This window comes from Callithrix jacchus, chromosome 6 (assembly GCF_049354715.1).
Source record: "Callithrix jacchus isolate 240 chromosome 6, calJac240_pri, whole genome shotgun sequence".
Lineage (NCBI taxonomy): Eukaryota > Metazoa > Chordata > Mammalia > Primates > Cebidae > Callithrix > Callithrix jacchus.
Window position 1 is genome coordinate 68,487,173 of NC_133507.1, and position 22,984 is coordinate 68,510,156.

Here is a 22,984-nt window from a genome sequence, read left to right on the forward strand (position 1 = left end):
AGGCTTCGTCTTACAAAAAAAAAAAAAAAAAAATTATAAAATTTGATTTCATATTTAGATATTCCATCTATTTGGTATAAATTTTTGTATATAGAATAAGGCAGGAATCTAATTTTAGTTTTCTCCTTACTAGAAACCACTTGCTTCAGCATCATCTAATGAACAGGCCTCTCCTCCACTGTTTTAATGTCACTTATATTACAAACCAAGTTCCCATATTGATGGATGTATTTCTGGGTTTTTTTTAATTATACTGGTCTACCTGATTATCTCTGTAACAATATATTACTACTTTAATCATATAGCTTTATAATACATTTTGAATTCTGGTATAGCAAATTTCTTTTTCCTTTTTAGAAATTTCTTTGCTATTCTTGAACTATTTTTTCTACATAAATTTTAGAGTCAGTTTGCCTATTTCCATGAAAATTCTGGTTGATTTTTTATTGAAACTGCATTGAATTTATGATTAGTTGGAAAGAATTGATGTGTGGTGATATAAAGACTCCTCATCCATGAAAATAGTATTATTTATTCATTTATTCCAGTCATTTTTTCCATTGCTATGTTAAATTAATCCTCTCTACCAAATATTAGACCAAGACCTAAGACAAACAACTGAAACAACATTTCTGTTCCAACAACCACAATAAAAAAACAGAAAAACAGTTATTAGTGAATATAAAAAAAACAATTCCTACACTGTGAGGATTTGGGAGTTATAACAAAACACATCCTACTCAATTCACGAATTTTTTTTTTAATCTAGCCACCTGAAATAATTCTTCAAAATGTACACTGTATTCCACCACATTCAGGAAGCCTTCTGGGATCACTCACCCGCAGTATTTTCTCTTCTTTTTGCATCCTAAAATTAATGAGGTCTGTACCAGAGATACAAAGCAACAACTTATAGGCATTATGTAGCCTGCTCCCTATGTGCTTAGTTTGCCCTACAAACTAAGTGAATTTAAAACAAACAAACAAAACAGGAGACCAGAAAAAAATAAAAAATCAGGGTATTTCACACAGAAATCACATGATTTCTAGCTCTGCTTTAAAACTTGCAGGTTGTATGCCATTCTCACTAAGGGACCCAGCTAAAAGAGGCTCCATCACGATAAATCATGTTGTTTATTACCAGGGCAGACAAATCACACACTAATTCTTAAAGCTTCCACCTAAAAGTGGCCTATAAACCAATCGCATTCCATTGGTAAAAGCAAAATCATGGTAAGGCTAACTACAAAGATGACAAAAAAATATAATCCTACTATATGCCTGGAAGGTTGAAAGACACAAATATTCATATAATTGATGACTTTGCCTTTAATCTCTTCCCCTTTACCTATTCTCCAAACTACCACTAGAATTACTTTTCAAAAACACAGACCGAATTATCTCACAAGTCTAATGGAAATAAAAAAAATCTTCATATCTGAAAAAAGAAAAAAAGAAAGAAAGAAAATCATGAAACTATAATAACACCTAGGGGAAAAAAGTAAAAATCACTAAGTATGGCATTCAACACCTTTCATAACCAACTTCAGATTCCTTTGCCAGCTCCTTTTCCCAGTATTTTCTCATGTATCTATTTTCTAGCCCTTTGAATATGCCTTGACACACATTTCAAAACTCAGACCAAATGTCAACTCCTCAATTTAGTCTAATTTTTCCCAAGTTAGTCTCATTTTACCCTACCTCCACTGTACTTACAAATCACATTGTTTGCAATGAGCATTAGCTTTCACTGATTCAAAGTAGGTAATGTGTACTAGGCACTTAAAATATAATTGTTTGTGGGTCTTTTATAAGGCTCTGGATTAGGTATTAATATTCTTGTTCATCTTGGAATTTGTGATACCATCTCACACCAGTTAGAATGGCAATCATTAAAATAATCAGGAGACAACAGATGCTGCAGAGGATGTGAAGAAATAGGACACATTTACACTGTTGATGGGAGTGTAAATTAGTTGTGGAAGAAAGACAGTGGGGTGATTCCTTGGGATCTGGAAATAGAAATACCATTTGACCCAGCAATCCCATTACTGGGTATATATCCAAAGGATTATAAACCATTCTACTATCAAGGCACCGCAAAAACACGTATGGACCCAAATGCCCATCAATGATAGACTGGATAAAGAAAATGTGGTACATAAACACCATGGAATACTAGGCAGCCATAAAAAAGGATGAGTTCATGTCCTTTGCAGGGACATGGATGAAGCTGGAAACCATCATTCTCAGCAAACTGACACAAGAACAGAAAACCAAACACTACATGCTCTCACCCACAAGTGGGTGTTGAACAATGAGAACACATGGACACAGGGAGGGGAACATCACACTCTGGGTGGGGCCTGTCAGGGGTCGGCGGCTAGGAGAGGGATAGCAGGGGCTGTGGGGATTGGGGAGGGATAGCATTAGGAGAAATACTTAATATAGATGAAAGGGATGCAGCAAACCACCACGGCACATGTATACCTATGTAACAAACCTGCACGTTCTGGTACGTGTACCCTAGAACTTAAAGTATAATAAATAAATTAAAAAAAAAAAAAACCTGGGCTGGGCATGGTGGCTCAAACCTGCAATCCTAGCACTTCGGGAGGCAAAGGCGAGCAGATCACGAGATCGGAAGTTCAAGACCAGCCTGACCAACATCGTGAAACCCCGCCTCTACTAAAAATACAAAAATTAGCTAGGCATGGTGGTGCATATCTATAATCCCAGCTACTCAGGAGGCTGAGGCAGAAGAATTGCTTGAACCCAGGAAGCAGAGGTTGCAGTGAGCAGAGATCACGCCACTGCACTGGGTGAAGGAGCCAAAAAAAAAAAAGAAAACATGATTCACAGAAACTCAAAATATTGACATAACATATTAAAACTGAAGACAAGTTACTAAATGCCACTGACATTACACTTAAGTTCCATCTACTTTCAAGCTTATATTGACTATTCCAAAGCTAAAATGAACCCAGAGAGAAACCAAAATTTTTAAAAACGGCAGACTATGCTTTGGTTATTCTCATCCCTTGGGCTCTGTTCCCACTGCTTTTGGAAGTTGTTTAGCTGCCAAGACCTAGGTGGAGTTTGTTATAAAGACAATGAAGTAACCAAATTATAGCAATATATGTTTTTAATACAATAATTTCATACCTTTTAGTAATTTCAAGTTTGTAAGCACTTTACCAAAGAAAATCCGAAAACACATTTGAAATTTAAAGCTATTATTTCATAAATTTTAATAGTACTAACATCTTTATTTATGCTTCAAACTGCTGGTAAGTTATACTGAAGTAGAGGACTGGGGACAAATTTAATTATTTTAGCCTATCACTATTCAAATATTAACTGTTTTTGTTTTGTTTTGTTTTGAGACATAGTCTCACTCTGTCGCCCAGGCTGGAGTGCAGTGGTACGATACCGGCACACTGCAACCTCCGCCTCCTGGGTTCACATGATTCTTCTCCCTCAGCCTCCTGAGTAGCTGGAATTACAGATGTGCACCACCACAACTAGGTGATTTTTGTATTTTTAGTAGAGACAGGGATTCCCCATGTTGGACAGGCTGGTCTTGAACTCCTAGCCTCATGTAATCTGCCTCCTCAGTCTCTCAAAGTGCTGGGATTACAGGTGTGAGCCACCAGACCCAGCCAATATTAACATTTTAAAATGTGATATTACAAAAAGTAAACTTAGTTGTTTTGTAAAAATGGATACCATAATGAGAAATAGGAAAAGACAGCATGATAAAAACTAATGGAAGAGAAAGGCTTAAGATAGTAAGTGTGGAATACTGAAGTTCAGTTAAAAGAGAACTAAAATAGGACAACAGACTTGGGAGTTTAAAAAAGTCCAGTACAACTCCAGTACAGGAGTTGGCCAGAATGCATTCTCATGAGGGTGAACAGAAGTAATTAAGTAGGTTATGGAGTTTAAGCTGTTATTTCAGGAATACTAGAAATAAATGGAAGAAAAGCTTTAATGGAAATATGCAGTGGAGTTTTCTTTTTTGGATACAGGAGACTTAAACATCTTTGTAGGCAAAGAAAGAAGTCAATGGAGATAAGCAATGTGGCAAGAGAATGAGATCCAAGAATAAGTGGAAGGATTAGCCTTGGAAAAGAGAAAAGTCACTTCCTATTTAGAGGAAAAAAAATTTTTTTTTTTTTTTCAGAGACGGATTTTCGCTCTTGTTACCCAGGCTGTAGTGCAATGCCGCGATCTCGGCTCACTGCAACCTCCGCCTCCTGGGTTCAGGCAATTCTCCTGCCTCAGCCTCCTGAGTAGCTGGGATTACAGGCACGTGCTACCATGCCCAGCTAATTTTTTGTATTTTTAGTAGAGATAGGGTTTCACCTTGTTGACCAGGATGGTCTCGATCTCTTGACCTCGTGATCCACCCACCTCGGGTTCCCAAAGTGCTGGGATTACAGGCGTGAGCCACCGCGCCCAGCCTAGAGAAAATTAAGAGACTAGAATGAACGGGGACTTTGATTATTTAAAAGTTCCTTTTTGACCTACTAGCCAAATAAAACAATTAAGGCAAAATAAAACAATTAAGGCCAAATAAAACAATTAAGGCCAAGTGACCTCAAAAACAATGAAATATCAATATCAACTGTGATTGTAATACTGATATTCCTATATTATTACTGTGAATTCTGCCATTAAAAAAACATGACCCAGCCAGCTGCAGTGGCTCATATCTGTAATCCCAGCACTTTGGGAGGCTGCAGTGAGCAGATCACTTGAGGTCGCAAGTTCAAGACCAGCCCAGCCAACATGGTGAAACCCCATCTCTACTAAAAATACAAAAATTAGCTGGGCATGGTAGCTCATGCCTGTAATCCCGGCTACTTGCAAGGCTGAGGCAGGAGAATTGCTTGAATCCAGGAGGGTAAGATTGCAGTGAGCCGAGATCATGCCACTGCACTCCAGACTGGGCAACAAAGCAGGTCTCTGACTCAAAAAATAGTAATAATAGTAACAATAATAATAATAATAACATGACCAATTAGCACACAGAGCAAAGCCCAAATACCTTCTTATTACTATTGGGTTATAGTAAAGGCATTAGGACCCAAGGTGGGATAGTGACTCTTGGAAAGGGTACAAAAATCAGTATCAAATAATAGTACAGTAAAAATTCAAACGAAATATTGAATTGTTTCTACAAATAATGAAGTCGAGGCTGAAAACAAGTCTGTTGTATAATGTGGTCTTTATCCTGAGTTACTGGCACAAAGTCTCAAAAACCCTTAAAGTTTCTTTTGTTATGCTAATGTAGTCGCTCAGTGCACACCCCTAGATAGCTTGAGGATGAGGGCTGATCACCATAAAGACCAACATGGTAATTAGAGGGCTAAGACTTTGAGCCAGGCCAATTTCTAAGGAGGGAAGGGAGGCTGGAGATTTTGAATTTTGAGTCCTATCACCCAGTCAATGATTTAATCATCAAGCCCATGTATGCCAAGTCCCAACAAAAACTCTGGACACCAAAGCTACACCAGGGTGGAGTTCCCTGGCTGGTTAACTCATTGATGTGCAGGGAGAGTGACATGCCCTAATTCCATGAAGAGAGGGCACAGGAGCTCTGCATCTCCTCCCAGACCACATCCTGTGTGTCTTCATTTTGCTGGTCCTCCTAATCTGTATTCCAGGATAACAAAACTATAATAATAAACACAGCACTTTCTTGAGTTCTGTCAGTTGTTCTACTGAATTATCAAACCTGAGGATGTTGTGAGGACCTCCAAATTTATAGTCAAGTCAAAAGGTCAGTCAAAAGTGTCGATGGCTTGGGGATACATGAAGTGTAGCTGGCATCTGAAGTAAAGATAGTCCTGTGGAGAAGTGACCCTTTAACAGAGTCTGACACTAACCACCAGGTTAGTGTCAATTGGGAGTGAAACACAATGTCTTCAAGCCAGCAAAGAAGCATTGTAATTAAAAAAAATGTTATGGACATTTCTTTCATGGAAGTTAGGTTATTTGTATAGACAATGATTTAAGGTAGTCTATTAACTCATAAAATGTCCATGGTCTTGTTCTTCAATCAAGGAAATAAAATAACCATAAGGGACTGTCAATTATGTGAGGCCCTTACCTGTTCTGTTCCTATCTACTGCCACTCTTTAAGAGGGTCATCTACAAACTTACCAGCAAGTGACCTGCTCCTATTTAGGAAGGAATTCTGCCTTTTCCAGTAAATGGTAAAATAACATTTCCCACTGATTTTCAGAGGGAAAGGCCAATTTGTGTATCCTTTTCTACTACTATTGGTGGCTATGACTTATCTAATGAAAAGATAGCTATTATCAATCCAAAGATCTTTGACTTCTTGTTAAAAATAAATAATAAACATATTCTTATGCAAAAAATTACACACTTAAAATTTCATGTTGCAAAAGTAACATCATAAGTATTTGTCAAATTATTCCTATAACAAGATAAAATAAAACTTTAGAGAAAAAGATTAAACACCTAGTACAGGATAAGGGAGATATCATAAAAATAAGAGTTCCACAAATTAATTCTTTGAGTTTGTCATCTAATTGAGATGAAATATATATATATATATATATATATATATATATATAATGATTCTTGAGCAACAGGTTTTTAACATCAAAAAAGAGTAAAAACTAAGGACATAATGGCTGACTAAATAAACAGAAACCAATAAGGTTACTGAAAAAACATTAAGTTTTCCACTTGATACAAAGATTTGGCATATAATATAGCTCAATTTGTGGTCAGTGAAACCATTATTTCATGTCCAGGAGTTTTCCAGCATGGATTTCCAAATGGATATTTATTGTATCTATGCTTAAGGAAAGTTATTTTTATATTTAAATTTGATGCAACTTCCCTTAAGAATTCTAAGGCAACATCTTCACCTATAACTTGCTGGTAAATTTGCAGTATCTACATACAACCTCTGCTCACATCTCACATTTTCATATGCCTGAACATTATTACTACTAATTTCAGAATATATTAAGAGAAATTTCGGAAGCTCTCTAGAATGTTTACAAAAGAATGGAAACAGGTTCGGGAATCAAGGTCCAAGAGGATTAGGCCTCTTGAGAGAATAAGTTATACAGGTGTTAACAAAAATGAAGAATCGTGAAGAAATAGGCTGACACAATGAAACAGAAGAAATCATTAAAACTAACAAAAGTAAATGAAAAACAACTAAAATCTATCCAAGAATGTAATACAGAATCACAAAACGATTTCAACTTCCTAAAAGTCGTAAACCATAATAGAACTTATCAAACAGTTCTTATGAAAGTGCTTCTAAAACACTGAGAACTTCATGAAGTCTCAAACAAAAACTGCTTCTTACAGTAAACATGGATTACTTTGAAGAAAAATGAAGTCATTGATAGCAATACAAAATGTGGGAAAGCTGAAAACTAAAGGGATTTTAAAAGGGGCTATAAAGATATTTCTAATATTTGGTCATAAAACAATACATTGCATACATAAAAGTCTGAGGAAGAGAAAAATAATCATTTCTTTTGTTAATTAGTATTAAGTCAATGTACGATTGCAAAGATCAAAAGTGTAGCACTCACAAGAGGCAGGAATTCTTGACCTGAAAGCAGATAGACTATCCTGAGGCAGAAATCTAGAGGTCATTTGCCCAACAGCAAATGAAACAAGACAAACAATATTAAAACAACTGAAAGCTTATTTAATTTTTAAAAAGATTGTAAAAGAAACCATTTATACCAAATTTAAAGGAAAGAAGAGAGATTACGTATTAATCCATCTATCATAAATACTAGCAGAAATTTGCCGGTGTTAAGACTGTACACACAAACATTCTAAGGGTCAGTATTCTGGATCTGGCAAACAGGATGACATGCTTACTTTTTGTGGTGTTACATCTAAAGTTTACATTGTAAATTCACTAAATAAGCTATTTTGAGGATTTCTTTTCCCTAAAAGACAACTTCGATAATCTCACATATCTCAAAATGTTAACAAAACAAATACCAGAAAATTCTTATTCCCAGGAGAAAAGGAAACTAAGACAATAAATGTTTTCCACATGTTATCTACTGTTGTAAGACAGCAAACATCAATAAGGTAAGCTTCTTACCATAAAGTTATGTTAGGTGATTTTCTTGGGGGTAATTTCTTTCTCTTTGGATAACTACAAAAAGGCTGTAGTTTACGCACAGGGAAATATTCAAGAGACTATATACTAACCTGGCCCAGTCCAGGCATACCTCCTCCAAGTCTAAGAAGTCTGTCCATATTTCTAGAAAACAGAAACAAAGAAAAAACGTTCCTAAGCACAAAAGTGTTTACTCAATTGCTATCTATATAATTCACCTTCAGTCACTCAGTATGTCAAAAATATTGGTGGTAATTACAACACAACATCAGACTTCCTGTTAATTAACACCACATATTAATTCAAAAAGCTGTCTTCTATGCTAATTAACAGACCTTATTTTACTGCTTTGGTTTTGGGTTATCCCCAGTTTTAAAGACAAGCCATCTTAGCATACTTTCAAAACTTTGCTATCATTAAGTTAATTATATTTTCTTATTGTTATCTAATAAAGTACCTGAATGCAGAAAAATTGCCTGAAATGCTTATCATATGTATGATTGAATTTCCTTCAATTTGTCCAGAGTGTACAAATAAAAATCCTCACTTTTAAATTAAATTTTAACATACTCATTAGTAAGTTCTGTGCTAATTAACTTACAGCTTGTCAGTTATCATCAAAACTACATGTGAAAGACATTGTGAGCAGATTATGGATCTCTGAATTAGCATCAAAGGCTTTTAAAAACTGAACTCATTACACTAAAAGAAATACTATAGTGTAAACATTAAATGTATTAAGATAGTGTTCTAGAACCTACACAGATATTTTGTGTTATTTCAGATGTTGTAGAGATATACACCTTTTTCACTAAGGAAATTCACTGGGCTTCTCAATTATAATTTTGGAATTAACCAATACAAAGTAGATTTATTATATCAATCTGATTTAGTTTTAAGGTTTAGAGTAACTACAGAAGATATTCTTATAAGCTTGAAAACATCACAGAAGAAATTAATACTATCAAGTGTACTTACATGGCCTCAAATAACAAAAAGAAGTAACCAAATTTTAAAAATTAATAGCAGTACAACTAAGTAATTTAAAAATGACAATAAAGGATTTTTTCTACTTGAAAATTGCTATGTTCTAAATTTCTCTTCTTCCTAAGTGTATACTTTAGAAAATGGTATTACTACAAATTATATTCCAAATTAAATGTTAACAGATTAACATTATTTTACTAGTTAGAATTGCTATATAAACTAAAACTCAATAACATACTTAGCCTTATTACATTACCCTCCCATCCCCAATCATGTTTGTTGAATATTGGTAACAATTTAACAATGTTAATATTGCAAACTTGATTCAAGTTCACATATGGAAAAAAACTTTATTCAAGTGCACATACAGAAAAGAACACAAATGGAATCTTCAAAACGAACACATCCATGAACCTAGTTCAAGAAACAGAACATTATTGGCACCTCAGAAACACCACCCAAGCCTGACTTCCAGTCTATTCCACCCTGCAAACGTAAAATTCAACTTTCAACAACATAGATTAGTTCTGTTCTTTTTGAATTTTACGTAAATGAAATAATATATTTTTTCATGTCTGGCTTCTTTCATGTAACATGTTTATGAGATTCACAATTTTAAAAATTCATTTTTTAAAATGAAAATGCACATAAAATGTGCAGACAAAATTTCCAGTTTACAATCTTAACTCATCCTCCTAATAGCAACATTTACAAATGAAATCTCCATCAAATCCTTACTGAAACTCTTCAACTCAAATATGGCATTCAACACACAGCACTTTTAAATGCCTAAGAACGGGGAGGGGCGGAATCCTGTATATTTTATAGTATTCAATCATTTCTCTAGGATATATCATCCAAAAAAATTTCTTTTGGACCATTTCAAGCTTACAAACTTAAAGAACCAACAGAAAAAACAAACAACATACAATATATATTAGTAAACATATATTCTAGGCCCAAACTGATTCCCAGCTGTATTCAGTTTATCTAGCCCTCTGTTTTGTTTCTGATGACTTTACACAGACTCCAGATGCTGTGAATATACATGAGTGATGCAAGGAGCAGAGAAAGAAAATCTGGCAGATCAAATTTGTTTCTGTAGCAAAATTAGATGTCTCAGCAAAGAGGAAATATATTTAAAAATTAAAACACTTAAGATAACTAGATTTAATAAAAATAATTTAGGAATTAAGTATATTGATACACATTCCAAATCACACCACTTTTCAAAATCTGGTTATCTATCACACATATTCATAATTTGACCTCTGTTAAAAGTAATACATTTTCATACTACCTCTCTATCCATCCCTAAAAGAATAATTAAAAGTAAAATACATTTTAAACCTTACCTGGTCAGTAACTACAACTCTTAAGGTGTTAACTTTCAATTTGTTGAATTTGACAAATTGCTTCTTAAAGAAAGCTCTTGCTAATTCTGGCAGGTACAATTTCCCCAAGTATATTTTTTTCTCTCCTATAAAAGGTAAACAAAATATGATATAATTATTTTGATAATTTAAGGGGGATAACTTTATACCAAAACCTCTAAAAGAATCAAAATTCCTAAAAATGAAGTAGAAATTAAAACTCTTTTTAAATAATCATTTCCTGAGAGTTGAATGATCTACCTTACTAGGAGCTACAAAGCATAGTGATTAACCCTGTAACCAAATTTTATCTGTATGTTTCTTTCATAAACACTAACTTTGAAGAGACATTTCAAAACTTTTAGTCTTTGCAGGCATCTTCCAAAGAACAAAATAGACTAGGCGTGGTGGCTTACACCTGTAATCCCAGCACTTTGGGAGACCAGCCTGGCCAACATGGTGAAACCCGATCTCTACTAAAAACAAAAAATTTAGCCAGGCGTGGTGGTGGGCACCTGTAATCTCAGCTACTTGGGAGGCTGAAGCAGGAGAATCGCTTGAACCTGAGAGGCAGAGGTTACAGTGAGCCAAGAACGTGCCATCGCACTCCAGCCTGGGCAACAAGAATGAAACTCCGTCTCAAAAAATAAATAAATAAACAAACAAACAAACAAAATTAAAATTTACTTCTATTTTTAAATAGAACAATTCATTCTATCATGCAATTACTATATAGGTTAACTATATTATTATTAATCTATCAAATATTATGGAATGTTAATGGTTTTCTTATACGCTGAAAATTTGCTATTTTATCATACTAGGAAGTATTAGTTCATCGTTTCTTAATCAATTATTCCCAACTACGTCAAAAAAGACTAAAATGACAAGAATTGCCTAAAATAATGCAATAGTGAAAAAAATTACAGTTACTGCATCATCCTTTGAGTCTTACTGTGTTGCCCAAAGCACTGATCCATCCCTCAAAAAGACATAGAACACTAGAGACTTCATCTTTGTAGTCTTTTTTTTTCAGTCTTCATTTAGCACAGTTGAGAAATCAGAATTTTTCATTTTAACAAGGACAAAAGGAAGAAAAGTGACAAAGTACATGTTTTACATTATTACAAAATCAAAGCTAATGCGAAGGAGACAGATTATAGCAGTCTAGTCTCTAATGATGAGAATAAAATTGATGGTACAAGCCAGGATTTACTAACTTCAGTACTACTGATATTCAGAACCAGATAATTTGTTGTCGCTGGTGAGGCTGTTTTGGGCATTACAAGATGTTGAACATCATCCCTAAGCTCCACTAGATAACAGCAGCACCTATCCAGTTGCGACAATCAAAAATGTCTCCAGACAAGCTTTACTGCTGTTGACTTTAAAAAAAAAAAAAAAAAAAGGGCCAGGTATGGTGCCTCACGCCTATAATCCCAGCACTTTGGGAGGCTGAGATGGGTGGATCAGGAGGTCAAGAGATCGAGATCATCCTGGTCAACATGGTGAAACCTTGTCTCTACTAAAAATACAAAAATTAGCTGGGCATGGTGGTGCACACCTGTAGTCCCAGCTACTCGGGAGGCTGAGGTAGGAGAATTACTTGAACCCAGGAGACGGAGGTTGCGGTAAGCCGAGATCACAGCATTACACTCCAGCCTGGGTAACAAAAGCGAAACTCCGTCTCAAAAAAAAAAAAAAAGAAAAAGAAAAAAAAAATGTCTCCAAACTTTACCAAATATCCCCTGGGGACAAATGTTTGGAGATGTTTTTGATTGTCTCAAAAATCACTCTGAATTGGGAACCACTGACATAAACAAAATCTCAGACTATCTATCTCGAGATGATATCTTAGATTAATTTTCTGAAAATTAAGAACCAATAAGTGCTGGAAGCAGTTTGGCAGTTCCTCAAAAAGTTAAACATAGAATTAGCATTTGATCCAGCAACTCCACTCATAGGTATATACCCATAAAACTGAAAACAAATACTCAGAGTAAGCTTATATATGCACATGTTTACACCATCACTATTCACAATAGCCAAAAGGTAGAAACAGTCCAAATGTCCACCAAAGAATGAATGAACAAATTCTACTATATACACATAAGGGCATACTGTAATATGAAATACTGTTCAGATATAAAAAGGAATAAAGAACTATTGCACATGTTACAAGTTGGCTGAACCTCAAAATATCACACTCTGTAAAATAAGCCAGGCACAAAAGGTCACATGCTATGTGATTCCATGTATATGAACTATCCAATAAATCCATAGAGACAGAATGCAGACTGGTAGTTATCAGCGGGTGGGGAAGGGAGGAAAGTGGAGAAACAGCTAAATGGCTAAGAGACTTTTTACTTTGGAATGACAGAAATGTTCTGGAACTAAATTGAGGTGGTAATAGCACACTGTGAATGGATTAAATGATACTAAACTGTTCACTTTAAAACGGCTAGTTTTATATTATGTTAATTTCCTCTCAATAGATGAGTTGTTTAAAGGGTCAATAAGTAAACAATATATTTCTAAAACCAAAAAAGTTACATTCTTATTCACTTACTTATTCAACAAGAAAGGACTTCAACACATAAAATTTTGCAATAAGAATCTGTTTTCTAAAGAGACGTGTGACATATTTTTTCATGTTTTATGATGTTGATATAGTTCACACATGAAAAAAGGCTAAAGTGTACACAAACATGAATAAAAGGAAATGAATAATGTAGAAATTGTAAAAATCACTGGACTAATTCTAAATGGTGCCTATAAATCTAAAAATAAAAACGTTTTTCAGTTATGAAGCAAAGATGGCCCTCCTACTGTCATCAGCACCCCCATCCTAAGCATGGCTACATGTTGGAAGCCAAAATGTAGCCATGGATCTGTGGAAACACAGATCCTTTTTCCTCATATAGTTTGCCACTTATTGGGTTTCAAAATTCAGGGCATATTTCACAGTACTAAAATCACATTGGAGATAGGGACCTGCATTTCGCAGAATTTAGCAGAAAGATTCACAAAGTGAATGTGTATGCTTAACATAAAAGAGAATACTTTCAATTCTAGAAATAAAAGCAATAAAAAGGTCGATGGATCTAAACCAAGTTTTTACAGCTATCAAAAAGCAGAAGACTCAAAAGCTCATTCATGATAGATATAATTAACTTTATGGAAAATGTTATCAGACAATATGAATAAAGTGTTTATACCTAAGATAATGTCATACATACAGTAATATTTAGAATCCTAATTGGCAAAAACAGTACAATAAAGGTATCAGTACTTTCAAAGGTTGATGACTTTCCACTTTTTCTTTCTCTCTTGACGTCTGACTTGAACCTGATATTGTTAGATCATGTCCATGTTGAATTTAAAATAAATCAATTTTTGGTCTGATGTGGTGGCTCACACCTATAATCCCAGCACTTTGGGAAGCCAAGACGGGCAGATCACTTGAGGTCAGGAGTTCGAGACCAGCCTGGCCAATATGGCAAAACCCCATGTCTACTAAAAATACAAAAATTGGCTGGATGTGGCAGGTGCCTGTGATCCCAGCTACTCAAGAGATTGAGAATCACTTGAATCCAGAAGGTGGAGGTTCCAGTGAGCCAAGATGGAGCCACCGCACTCCAGCCTGGGTCACAGAACGAGAATCTGTCTCAAAAAAAAAAAAAAACGTTTCAGTCTGATGCTAAATCCTTTTAAAGCTACTCTATATTTGTTATCTCACTGTATATCTAATTCCTCTGTTTTCTGGTCAGTGCAAAGTAATTAAAACTTCATATACTCACTGTCTTAAAAACTTTTTTCAAGTGGACGATCTTGAGTGAGTCAACATTACACTTAATTATAAAACAGGATTTTGAAAGCAAGATTTCCGAAACTTAGAAGACTGAGAATGGTAGCTGGGTGAGGTGGCTCACGCCTGTAATCCCAGTACTTTGGGAGGCCAAGGCAGGTGGATCACCTGAGGTCAAGAGTTTGAGACCAGTCTGGCCAACATGATGAAACCTCATCTCTACTGAAAATATATAAATTAGCTGGGCATGAGGGCAGGCACCTATAAGCCCAGCTAGGCAGGCTAAGGAAAGAATTGCTTGAACCCAGAAGGCAAAGGCTACAGCGAGCCAAGATAGTGCCACTGCACTCCAGCCTGGGCAATAGAGCAAGGCTTAGTCTCAAAAAGAAAAAAAAGGAAGAGTGAAAATGGACTCATCATAAATAATCTATTATGGAGTCTCCTAATTTCAGCATTCAAGTAAAACATCTGAGTACAGTCATCCCTTTGTACCTGTGGGGAATTGGTTCTAGGATACCTAAATCATGGAAACAAAGTTTCTGATACAAAACAGCATAGTACCCTATTTGCATATAACCTATGCAACATCCTCTTATATGCTTTAAAATTCATTTTTGGATTACTTATAATAATACAATACAAATATGATACAAATAGTTATACTATACTGTTTAGGAAATAACAAAAAGAAAAATGTCTACACATGTTCAATATAAATGCAACTTCTTTTTTTTTCTTTTTTGAGACAGAGTCTCACTCTGTTGCCCAGGCTGGAGTGCAGTGGCATGACTCACTGCAACCTATGCCTCCAAGGTTGAAGCTATTCTCCTGCCTCAGCCTCCCCAGTAGATGGGATTACAGGCGCATGCTACCGTGACCAGCTAATTTTTGTATTTTTCAATTTTTAGTAGAGATGGCGTTTAGCCATGTTGGCCAGGCTGGTCTCAAACTCCTGACCTCAGGTGACCCGCCTGCCTTGGCCTCCTAAAATGCTGGGATTACAGGCATGAGCCACCGTGCCTGGCCTAGATGCAACTTTTTTCCAAATTATTTCAGTGTATGGTTGGTTGAATCTACAGATGCAGGACCCACAGATATGGAGGGATGGTTAAACTATTTTGTATACTCAAGAAATTTAGCAGCATGCACTGCCAGAATTTATAATCTATTGGGACAGGTGGGTAGAAGGAGCTTAACATAAACCCATAAAAAATACGTAAAGTGAAAAGACAGCAGTGTAGAGTGGTAAAGGCTCTCGAACTAGCTGACCTCAATTTGAACGCTGGCTTACCACCTACTCACTATATGACACTAATTTTTACCTTCTTCTAGACTCTTGACCTCATTTATAAAATGGGAATAAAACCTACTTTGCAAGTCTCTTGTAAAAGTAAGTCCAAAGCGGCCAGCCGCGGTAGCTCACGCCTGTAATCCCAGCACTTCGGTAGGCCAAGGTGGGCAGGTAGTCTGAGGTCAGGAGTTTGAGACCAGCCTGGCCAACATGGTGAAACCCCGTCTCTACTAAAAATACAAAAATTAGCTGGGCATGGTAGCAGGGGCCTGTAATCCCAGCTACTGGGGAGGCTGAGGCAGGAGAATTGCTTAAACCTGGAAGGCGAAGGTTGCAATGAGCCCAGATCCCACCATTGCATTCCAGCCTGGGTGACAAGAGCGAGACTTCAGCTCAAAAAAAAAAAAAAAAGTCCAAAGCAACTTAAACACCTGGAACATCCAAGGTACTCAATAAATGTTGCCATTACTATTATTATCATTATAATTATCATTTTAGAACCAGAAGAGATTATTTAATGCAGTTCTCCCATTTCGCAAATAAGGTCACCAAAGCATCACACACAAAACGGAATATGAAATGTCAAAATGAGTGCAACAAACAGGACATATGACAAGTTTGTGAGCAATAAATCACATGGATATTCAGGCAAGGGTTTCACAGGTGGACACTGAATTATTACATGAACATTATTATAAAACTGAAAATTAAAAAAGCACAATTGCTTCTTGTCACTGAAATAAGAGAAATAGATTAATTATCTCTTCCACTTCTAAAATGACCATAACAACAGCAATAATAACATTTACTGTTTTTTATATATATGGTTCACAAACTACATACTAATAAGCATATAGTTTATATGGCCAGTATAAAAATAAGATGAACCTGTCAAAGAGATTAAAATCCAGCTATTTAATTAAAATGGCAATATATTATTTACCAAGCACTTGAGGCAGAAAAAAAACCTCCCAAAGTCAACAGGTGAAGCTTCAACGAAAGATCACGACTTGAAAACTTTCTTCCCTTGGCAAGATTTAGGGACAAATTCAAGACAACATTCAGGCTTTTCATTAATTAGCACTTCACTAAACACACCTTCACTGTAGTTAATTCAGAACCAATACATATCTTAACTTCTAAACTTGAAACGAGTCAGTTGGTAGCCTTATGTGACAGGAAGACCATCATTATATTAATCATCTCCACAAAAACTGTGTTCATTTTTTTGTTATTTCAACAGTATCAGTGCATGCCTTGCTGCTTTTCTCAAACACATTAAGTCAGCAGCACTAAAAACATACTTGTGACCAGTGAAATAAAATCGTTTTCCCACTAAAACTCTATGCTAATTTTTAAACCCTCTCCCCTGCCTTTACCATAAAATTTTTATCAACTTTTGGTTACCATTTATCTTTTCGAGAATTTTTCGTTCAGTAACTAAGTTTATAGACTCGAAAAGTTTACATGCTTTTTCTTTTGACAGACACAGAGCTATATCTCCAGGAAAATTAAGTTTCAAGATATAACATGAGATAGCAGATTTCTGCTTTACTGAAAACAGGAAATGTAATCAATTCACCAACAATTATTCAATTAGGACAATATTGAAAGTAAGTTAACAGGCAGAGCAGCACACTTTGTTTTGAAAATATTCAAGGTCACAAACCAGTGTATCTGCAAGACTTATTTTTTTGGAGGGAGTTGAAAACCTAACGCTAACAGAAAAAGGCTTACAGGAAGGACAAGTGATCAAACAAACGTATTCATTAATTCATTCTCTCTCTCTCTCTCTCTCTCTCTCTCTCTCTCTCTCTCTCTCTGTCTCTCTCTCTCTCTCTCTCTCTCTCTCTCTCTCTCTCTCTCTCTCTCTCTCTCTCTCTCGATTCCCCGGTCTGCTTTGAAGTTTTTCAAGACAGGAACAACTATGGATGAGCGCAGATAAACAGGCCATAAACAAGAATTCTCTCTATATAGGGTGTAGAGGTTCCCATGATGTGAATTCGGCCAAACTGAAAAGAATGGAGAAAAGAGACAACATCCAGACCTGACCCTGCCAGAGACCCCCGACAGCAGGCGAAGAGTATGAAGGAGTCTGGGCTCCTCCCTCGCGGCCCAGGCCTCCAGTGGCAACTCAGCTGGGCAACGTGACTCAGGAAAGCACTGGGCTGGCGGCGGCCTAGCACGGCTGCCTCCCCGGACCTCCCAGGCCTGCTTTCTGGGTCTTACCTGACAGCGGGCGGGAGCCGGATGCCGCGATCTGGACCCTTCTCTTGCCTCTGCGGTGACGTGAAGACAGAAGCAACAGCAGCAGCGGCGCAGACCCAACCCGGCTCTGACTCCGCGAACCCGCGATGAATCAGCCCGATTCCATTCAAAAGAGTTGCCCGGACCTCCGCCGCGAAGTACTTCCGGGTTCACTGATCTGCTTCGGCTTCCGTTCCCCGACGGCCAATTGGAGAAGACTGGGAGTCAGGCGGATGTCCTAGAGGAGCTCTCGGGACAGACGGTGCGGGCCGCCGGCCGTCTCCTGTGTTTGTTTGATTGTGAGGCGTAAGTTAGAGCGCGGATCGCTCGCGGATCGCTCGCGCCCCGCGACGCCTCCTTTTTCTCTCTCCACGTCTGAGCTCTCCGGCCACCGCAGAGATGTGGGACGGCGGCACATCCAGCCCGGGAGGCGACTGGCTAGGAAATGAAACTGCTAGTATTGCGAAACCCAGATCCCCTTTCGTTTTGGTGTTCACTACTCTTACGGCCCTCCTCAAAAACTAAAAGGTTCGTTTGAACTAGATTTAACTTTGTTATCTGAGAAGAAAATTTTTAAAAACAGTGGGGATGGTGTGATTAGACGGGGTCGGTAAGACGCTCTTTTCCGTAAGCCCGCTTTATCCCACCTCTTGTCATTGCTTTGCAAGGATTGGATTTCAAGTAAAACGAATGTTTCCCAAATGTTCAAACCACCTATTTTAAGCCGAGTTTAGCTTACGGTGTTTAAAGAATCGTTTATTCACATTTCTCCATGTAATTATCAGCAGTCACGCTTAACTCATGATCTACTTTGTGCTAGGTTTTCAAAAAGCAAAATTGCACAGGATATGACTTGACAAGTTAATGTCACATTCTAGGTCTAGGTACATCTGTTTAAGGCAGCTTGTGCCACATTCCTCTCCCTTTCTCAAATATATTCCAAATAACAACCGTCTTTAAAGCATTCCTAAATCAAGAATGGCGAGAATGGACAGAGGGTGAGGAAAGATTACAGCTCCTGGATCCAAACTGTGATTTGAGTAGCACAATTGCATTGGATTTTTCCTTTAAGATATTCATATCTCTAAAACCACGAAAATTATTTTACTCACAAGTAATATTTTGATCCACATCTTTATGCTTCCCCCCCAAAACCTGTGCCTCTCTATTCCCTTTTTTTGGGGGGAGGGGGGTGAATAACCCCATCCTCCAAATAATTTTCATAATCACCAAACTTAAGAGTATAAACACTCGCCTCTTTTTCACCTCTCCCCACTGGCCTCCCAATTAACCACTGTAGAAACTATAAAATGTATAATCTCCATAACAGTTTTTCCAATCCATCACTTCCCTTTCTAAATACTCCCATTTTGGCCTTAACTCAGACCTTCGTCACTTATTTTTTATTTTATATTATGTGTGTATTTTTGAATTAGGGTCTTGCTTTGTCACTGAGGCTGGAGTGCGGTGACACCATGTCCGCTCACTGCAACCTCCTCCTCCCTGTGCTCAAGCAGCTCTCCCACTTTAGCCTCCCAAGTAGCTAGGACTACAGGTGCTTACCACCATGCCCAGCTAATTTTTATTTGTTTATTTATTTTTTTAATAGAGACAGAATTTCACCATGTTCCCCTGGCTACATTTTTAAAATGTTCTTTGATCTTTCTGCCTTCACTCTGCTCCCTTTCAATCCATTTTCCATCTCATTGGCAAAACAGTTTTGTACTGTACATAGTCATGCTCCTTCTTTACTTAAAATTCCACTAGTGGCTCCCGGTAACATTCATTATAAAGGTCAAAAAAACCCTTAAACTTTTTAGAGCACCTTTTGCTCCAGCCATATTAAAATATTTTGCTGGGGAATAAGATGTTCATAGGGCTTTGAAAAACTCTTAACATATTCCTGAGACTGTAGAAGGTGCTTACGATGTGCACATACCTAGGGTCATGTGAACACTCAAGAAAAGCCTGAGAAGGCCCTGAGCTCTAATCTCTGGCTGACCTTGAGGCACTACAGAAGCATCTGAGCTCTAACCTCTCACTGACCTTGAGGTACTACAGAAGCAAACAGTGAAGGCTAGGGCTGAATTATTTGGTTGGTTGGTGCCAGAGTAATTGTGGTTTTGTAATTTCAATGCAATTACCTAATATAAAGTACTTGGCTGATTGTTGAAGGTATCTCTCAACATAGATGCTAAACCCCTCTGGAAAGACTGGGAGATTTTTTTGGTTGAAGATGTTTAAGGAAACCTGTCTCTCTAATCATTAGCTGACCACTAAGCTAACTGAGCAGAAACCTGAGTGGTCACACAAAGTAAAAATTGCAGACTCTAAAGAAAGAGTTCATAAGCTAGGTGCAATGGCACACATGTGTAGTCCCAGCTACTCAGGAAACCAAGGCCAGAGGATCCCTTGAGTCACCAACTCAGACCTTGTCTCTAAAAAGAGAAAAAAGAATGAGTTCAGAAAAGTCACTAAACCAACAACTACTACAACAAACAGAAACAACAATGAATCTTGGAGAGCAGGTAGAATCTGATTTCCAGAGTTGCACATTAATAGTATTTAAAATGTTCAGTTTTCAAAATAGTTATGAAACATGCAAAGAAAGAAGAATGTATGGCCCATACACAGGATAACAATCAATGGAACCTAACCCTGAGGAAGCCTGCATACTGGACTTAGTAAATAAAAAGGCTTTAAATTTTTTCAATGTATTAAAAAGCTAATGGAAATCATATCTAAAGAACTAGAGGAAAATATGAGATGTTTCATCAAATAATTGATAAAGATCAATTATTTTTTAAAACCCAAATAATTCTGGAGTTAAAATTATAATATGCCAGGCTGGGTTTGGTGACTTACGCTTGTAATTCCAGCACTTTGGGAGGCCGAGGCAGGTGGATCACCTGAGGCTGGGAGTTTGAGACCAGCCTGACCAACATGGATAAACCCCTTTTAATCTCTACTAAAAATCTGAAATTAGCTGGGCATGGTGGTGCATGCCTATAATCCCAGCTACTTGGGAGGCTGAGGCAGGAGAATCACTTGACCCTGGGAGGCAGAGGTTGCAGTGAGCCAAGATTTGCACTCCAGCCTGGGCAACAAGAGCAAAACTGCATCTCAAAACAAAGTATAATATGCCATAACAAACAAATTTTTTTTTAATTTTTAAAAATAAAAATAGCAAAAAAATAAAGTGAAAAGTTTACTAGAGAGGCTCAATCCCAGATTTGAGCAGGGAGAAAAAAAAATAAGCAAACTTCAAGTTTGTTGAAATTATTGTTGAAGTTTGTTGAAATTCAGTTGAAATTATGTAGTCTGGGGAACAGATTGAAAAGAGAAAGATGAAACATGAACAAAGCCTCAGAGACCTGTGGGACACAAGCATACCAACATGTGCATATGTGAGTTTCAGAAAGAGAGGTGGAAAAAGAAAAGGGCAGACATAATACTTGAATAAAGAATAGCCAGGCAGGGCACAGTGGCTCACGCCTGTAATCCCAGCACTTTGGGAAGACCAGGCAGGTGGGTCACCTGAGGTCAAGGGTTTGAGACCAGCCTGGCCAACGTGGTGAAACCCTGTCTATACTAAAAATACAAAAATTAGCCGGGTGTGGTAGTGCGTGCCTGTAATCCCAACTACTGGGGAGGAGGGAGGAGAATCACTTGAACATGGGAGGCAGAGGTTGCAGTGAGCTGAGATTGTGCCATTGCACTCCAACCTGGGCAACAGAGCAAGACTGTATCTCAAAAAAAAAAAAAAAAAAAAAAAGAATGACCAAAAACTCCCTAAATTTAATGAGAAATACTTACCTACACATCCAAGAAGCTCAACAAATGCCAAGTACCATAAACAAATTAATTTATACCTCAACACATTTTAATTAACCAATCAAAAGTCAAAAGTCAAGAGAAACTCTTGAAAGTGGCAAGAGAGAAGCCACTCATCACATAATCCTCCATAAGATTTACAGTTGATGCCATAAAAGTCAAAAAGCAGTGGTATTATATATTCAAAGTGCTGAAAGAAAAAAATCAGCAAGTAAGAATTTTACCTCTAGCAAAACTATCCTTCAAAAATGAAGGAGGTATTAATACTTTCCAAAAATGTATGTGTATACAAAGACAGAATTTGTTGCTAGGACATTTTCCTTGCAAGAAATACTACAGAGAGTCCTTCAGAATTAAATTGACACTAGATGGTAATTTAAGTCCACATGAAGGACTAATAACACATCTAGAAGTAACTACATAAGTAAAAATAAAAGTCTAAATTTTTTTTTATTTGTAACTCTTTTTCTAATTGATTTAAAAGACAACTGCATAGAGCAATAATTATAAGACTTTATGGGCTTATTGTAAGATATTAATATGACAGTAACAGAAGGGAGAGGAAGGAGGGAAAGAATAATGGAGGAATGAAGCCATATAGTAGCAAGTTTTTGTGTTCTATTGAAATAAAGTTGTTATTAATCCAAACTAGATTGTTATAACTTGTTAATTATAATCCCCAGAACAACTGCTAAGAAAATGCTTTTAAAATATATGAATAAAGGACAAGGAAATTAAAATGGCACACTAGAAAATATATACCACACAACAAAGGGCTGCAGTAATTAAGAAATGGAGGAATAAAAAAGACACAGGACATAAAACAAATAGTAAAATGGCCAACATAAATCCTACCTTATCAGTGTCAACAATCCACTTCAAAGGATTTTCCTTGAAAAAGAAAAAGGTTGGGCATAGTGGCTCACACCTCAAATCACAGCACTTTGGGAGGCCAAGGCTGGAGGATTGCTTGAGTCCAGGAGTTCAAGGCGAGCCTGGGCAACATTGCAAAACTCTGTCTCTACTAAAAACAACAGCAAATTAGCTGTATATGGTGGCACCTGCGTATAGTCCCAGCTGCTCAGGCAGCTGAGGTAGGAGGATCACTTGAGCCCAGGAGGTAAATAAACTCTGCAGTGAGCCCTGATCATGCCATTGCACTCCCAGCCTTGGTGACACAGTGAAATCCTGTCTCAAGAAAGGATAAAAAAAAGATACTTTATTCCTTTGAACAGTTTGCACACCAAAGCAATGCAGTCTTTTGTACCAAACAAAAATGTGGTCCAAGAAAACAGAAAGAT

The 22,984-nt window shown here is 37.0% G+C and overlaps 1 protein-coding gene and 1 long non-coding RNA gene across 5 annotated transcripts in view; one reads left to right on the forward strand and one right to left on the reverse strand.

Annotated features, from left to right (window-relative positions):
- PSMD14 (proteasome 26S subunit, non-ATPase 14) overlaps positions 1–17,999 on the reverse strand; it is a 108,120-nt gene extending 90,121 nt beyond the window's left edge. For 2 of the 4 annotated variants that reach the window (XM_035304703.3, XM_054257586.2), the window contains exons 1-3: positions 17,832–17,999; positions 10,486–10,610; positions 8,236–8,287 (exon numbers count right to left, since the gene is read on the reverse strand). In XM_035304703.3, the coding sequence (XP_035160594.1) occupies positions 8,236–8,283 (48 nt within the window). In that variant the 5' untranslated portion in view covers positions 8,284–8,287; positions 10,486–10,610; positions 17,832–17,999. The remainder of the gene's footprint in view (positions 1–8,235; positions 8,288–10,485; positions 10,611–17,831) is intronic. The other 2 variants (XM_035304705.3, XM_078327553.1) reach the window with 1 other exon arrangement.
- Positions 18,000–18,051: 52 nt separating this feature from the next.
- Positions 18,052–22,984, forward strand: part of LOC118154573 (uncharacterized) — a 36,769-nt gene continuing 31,836 nt past the window's right edge. Inside the window, exon 1 of the long non-coding RNA XR_004744636.3 lies at positions 18,052–18,377. This is a non-coding gene — a long non-coding RNA (uncharacterized LOC118154573). The remainder of the gene's footprint in view (positions 18,378–22,984) is intronic.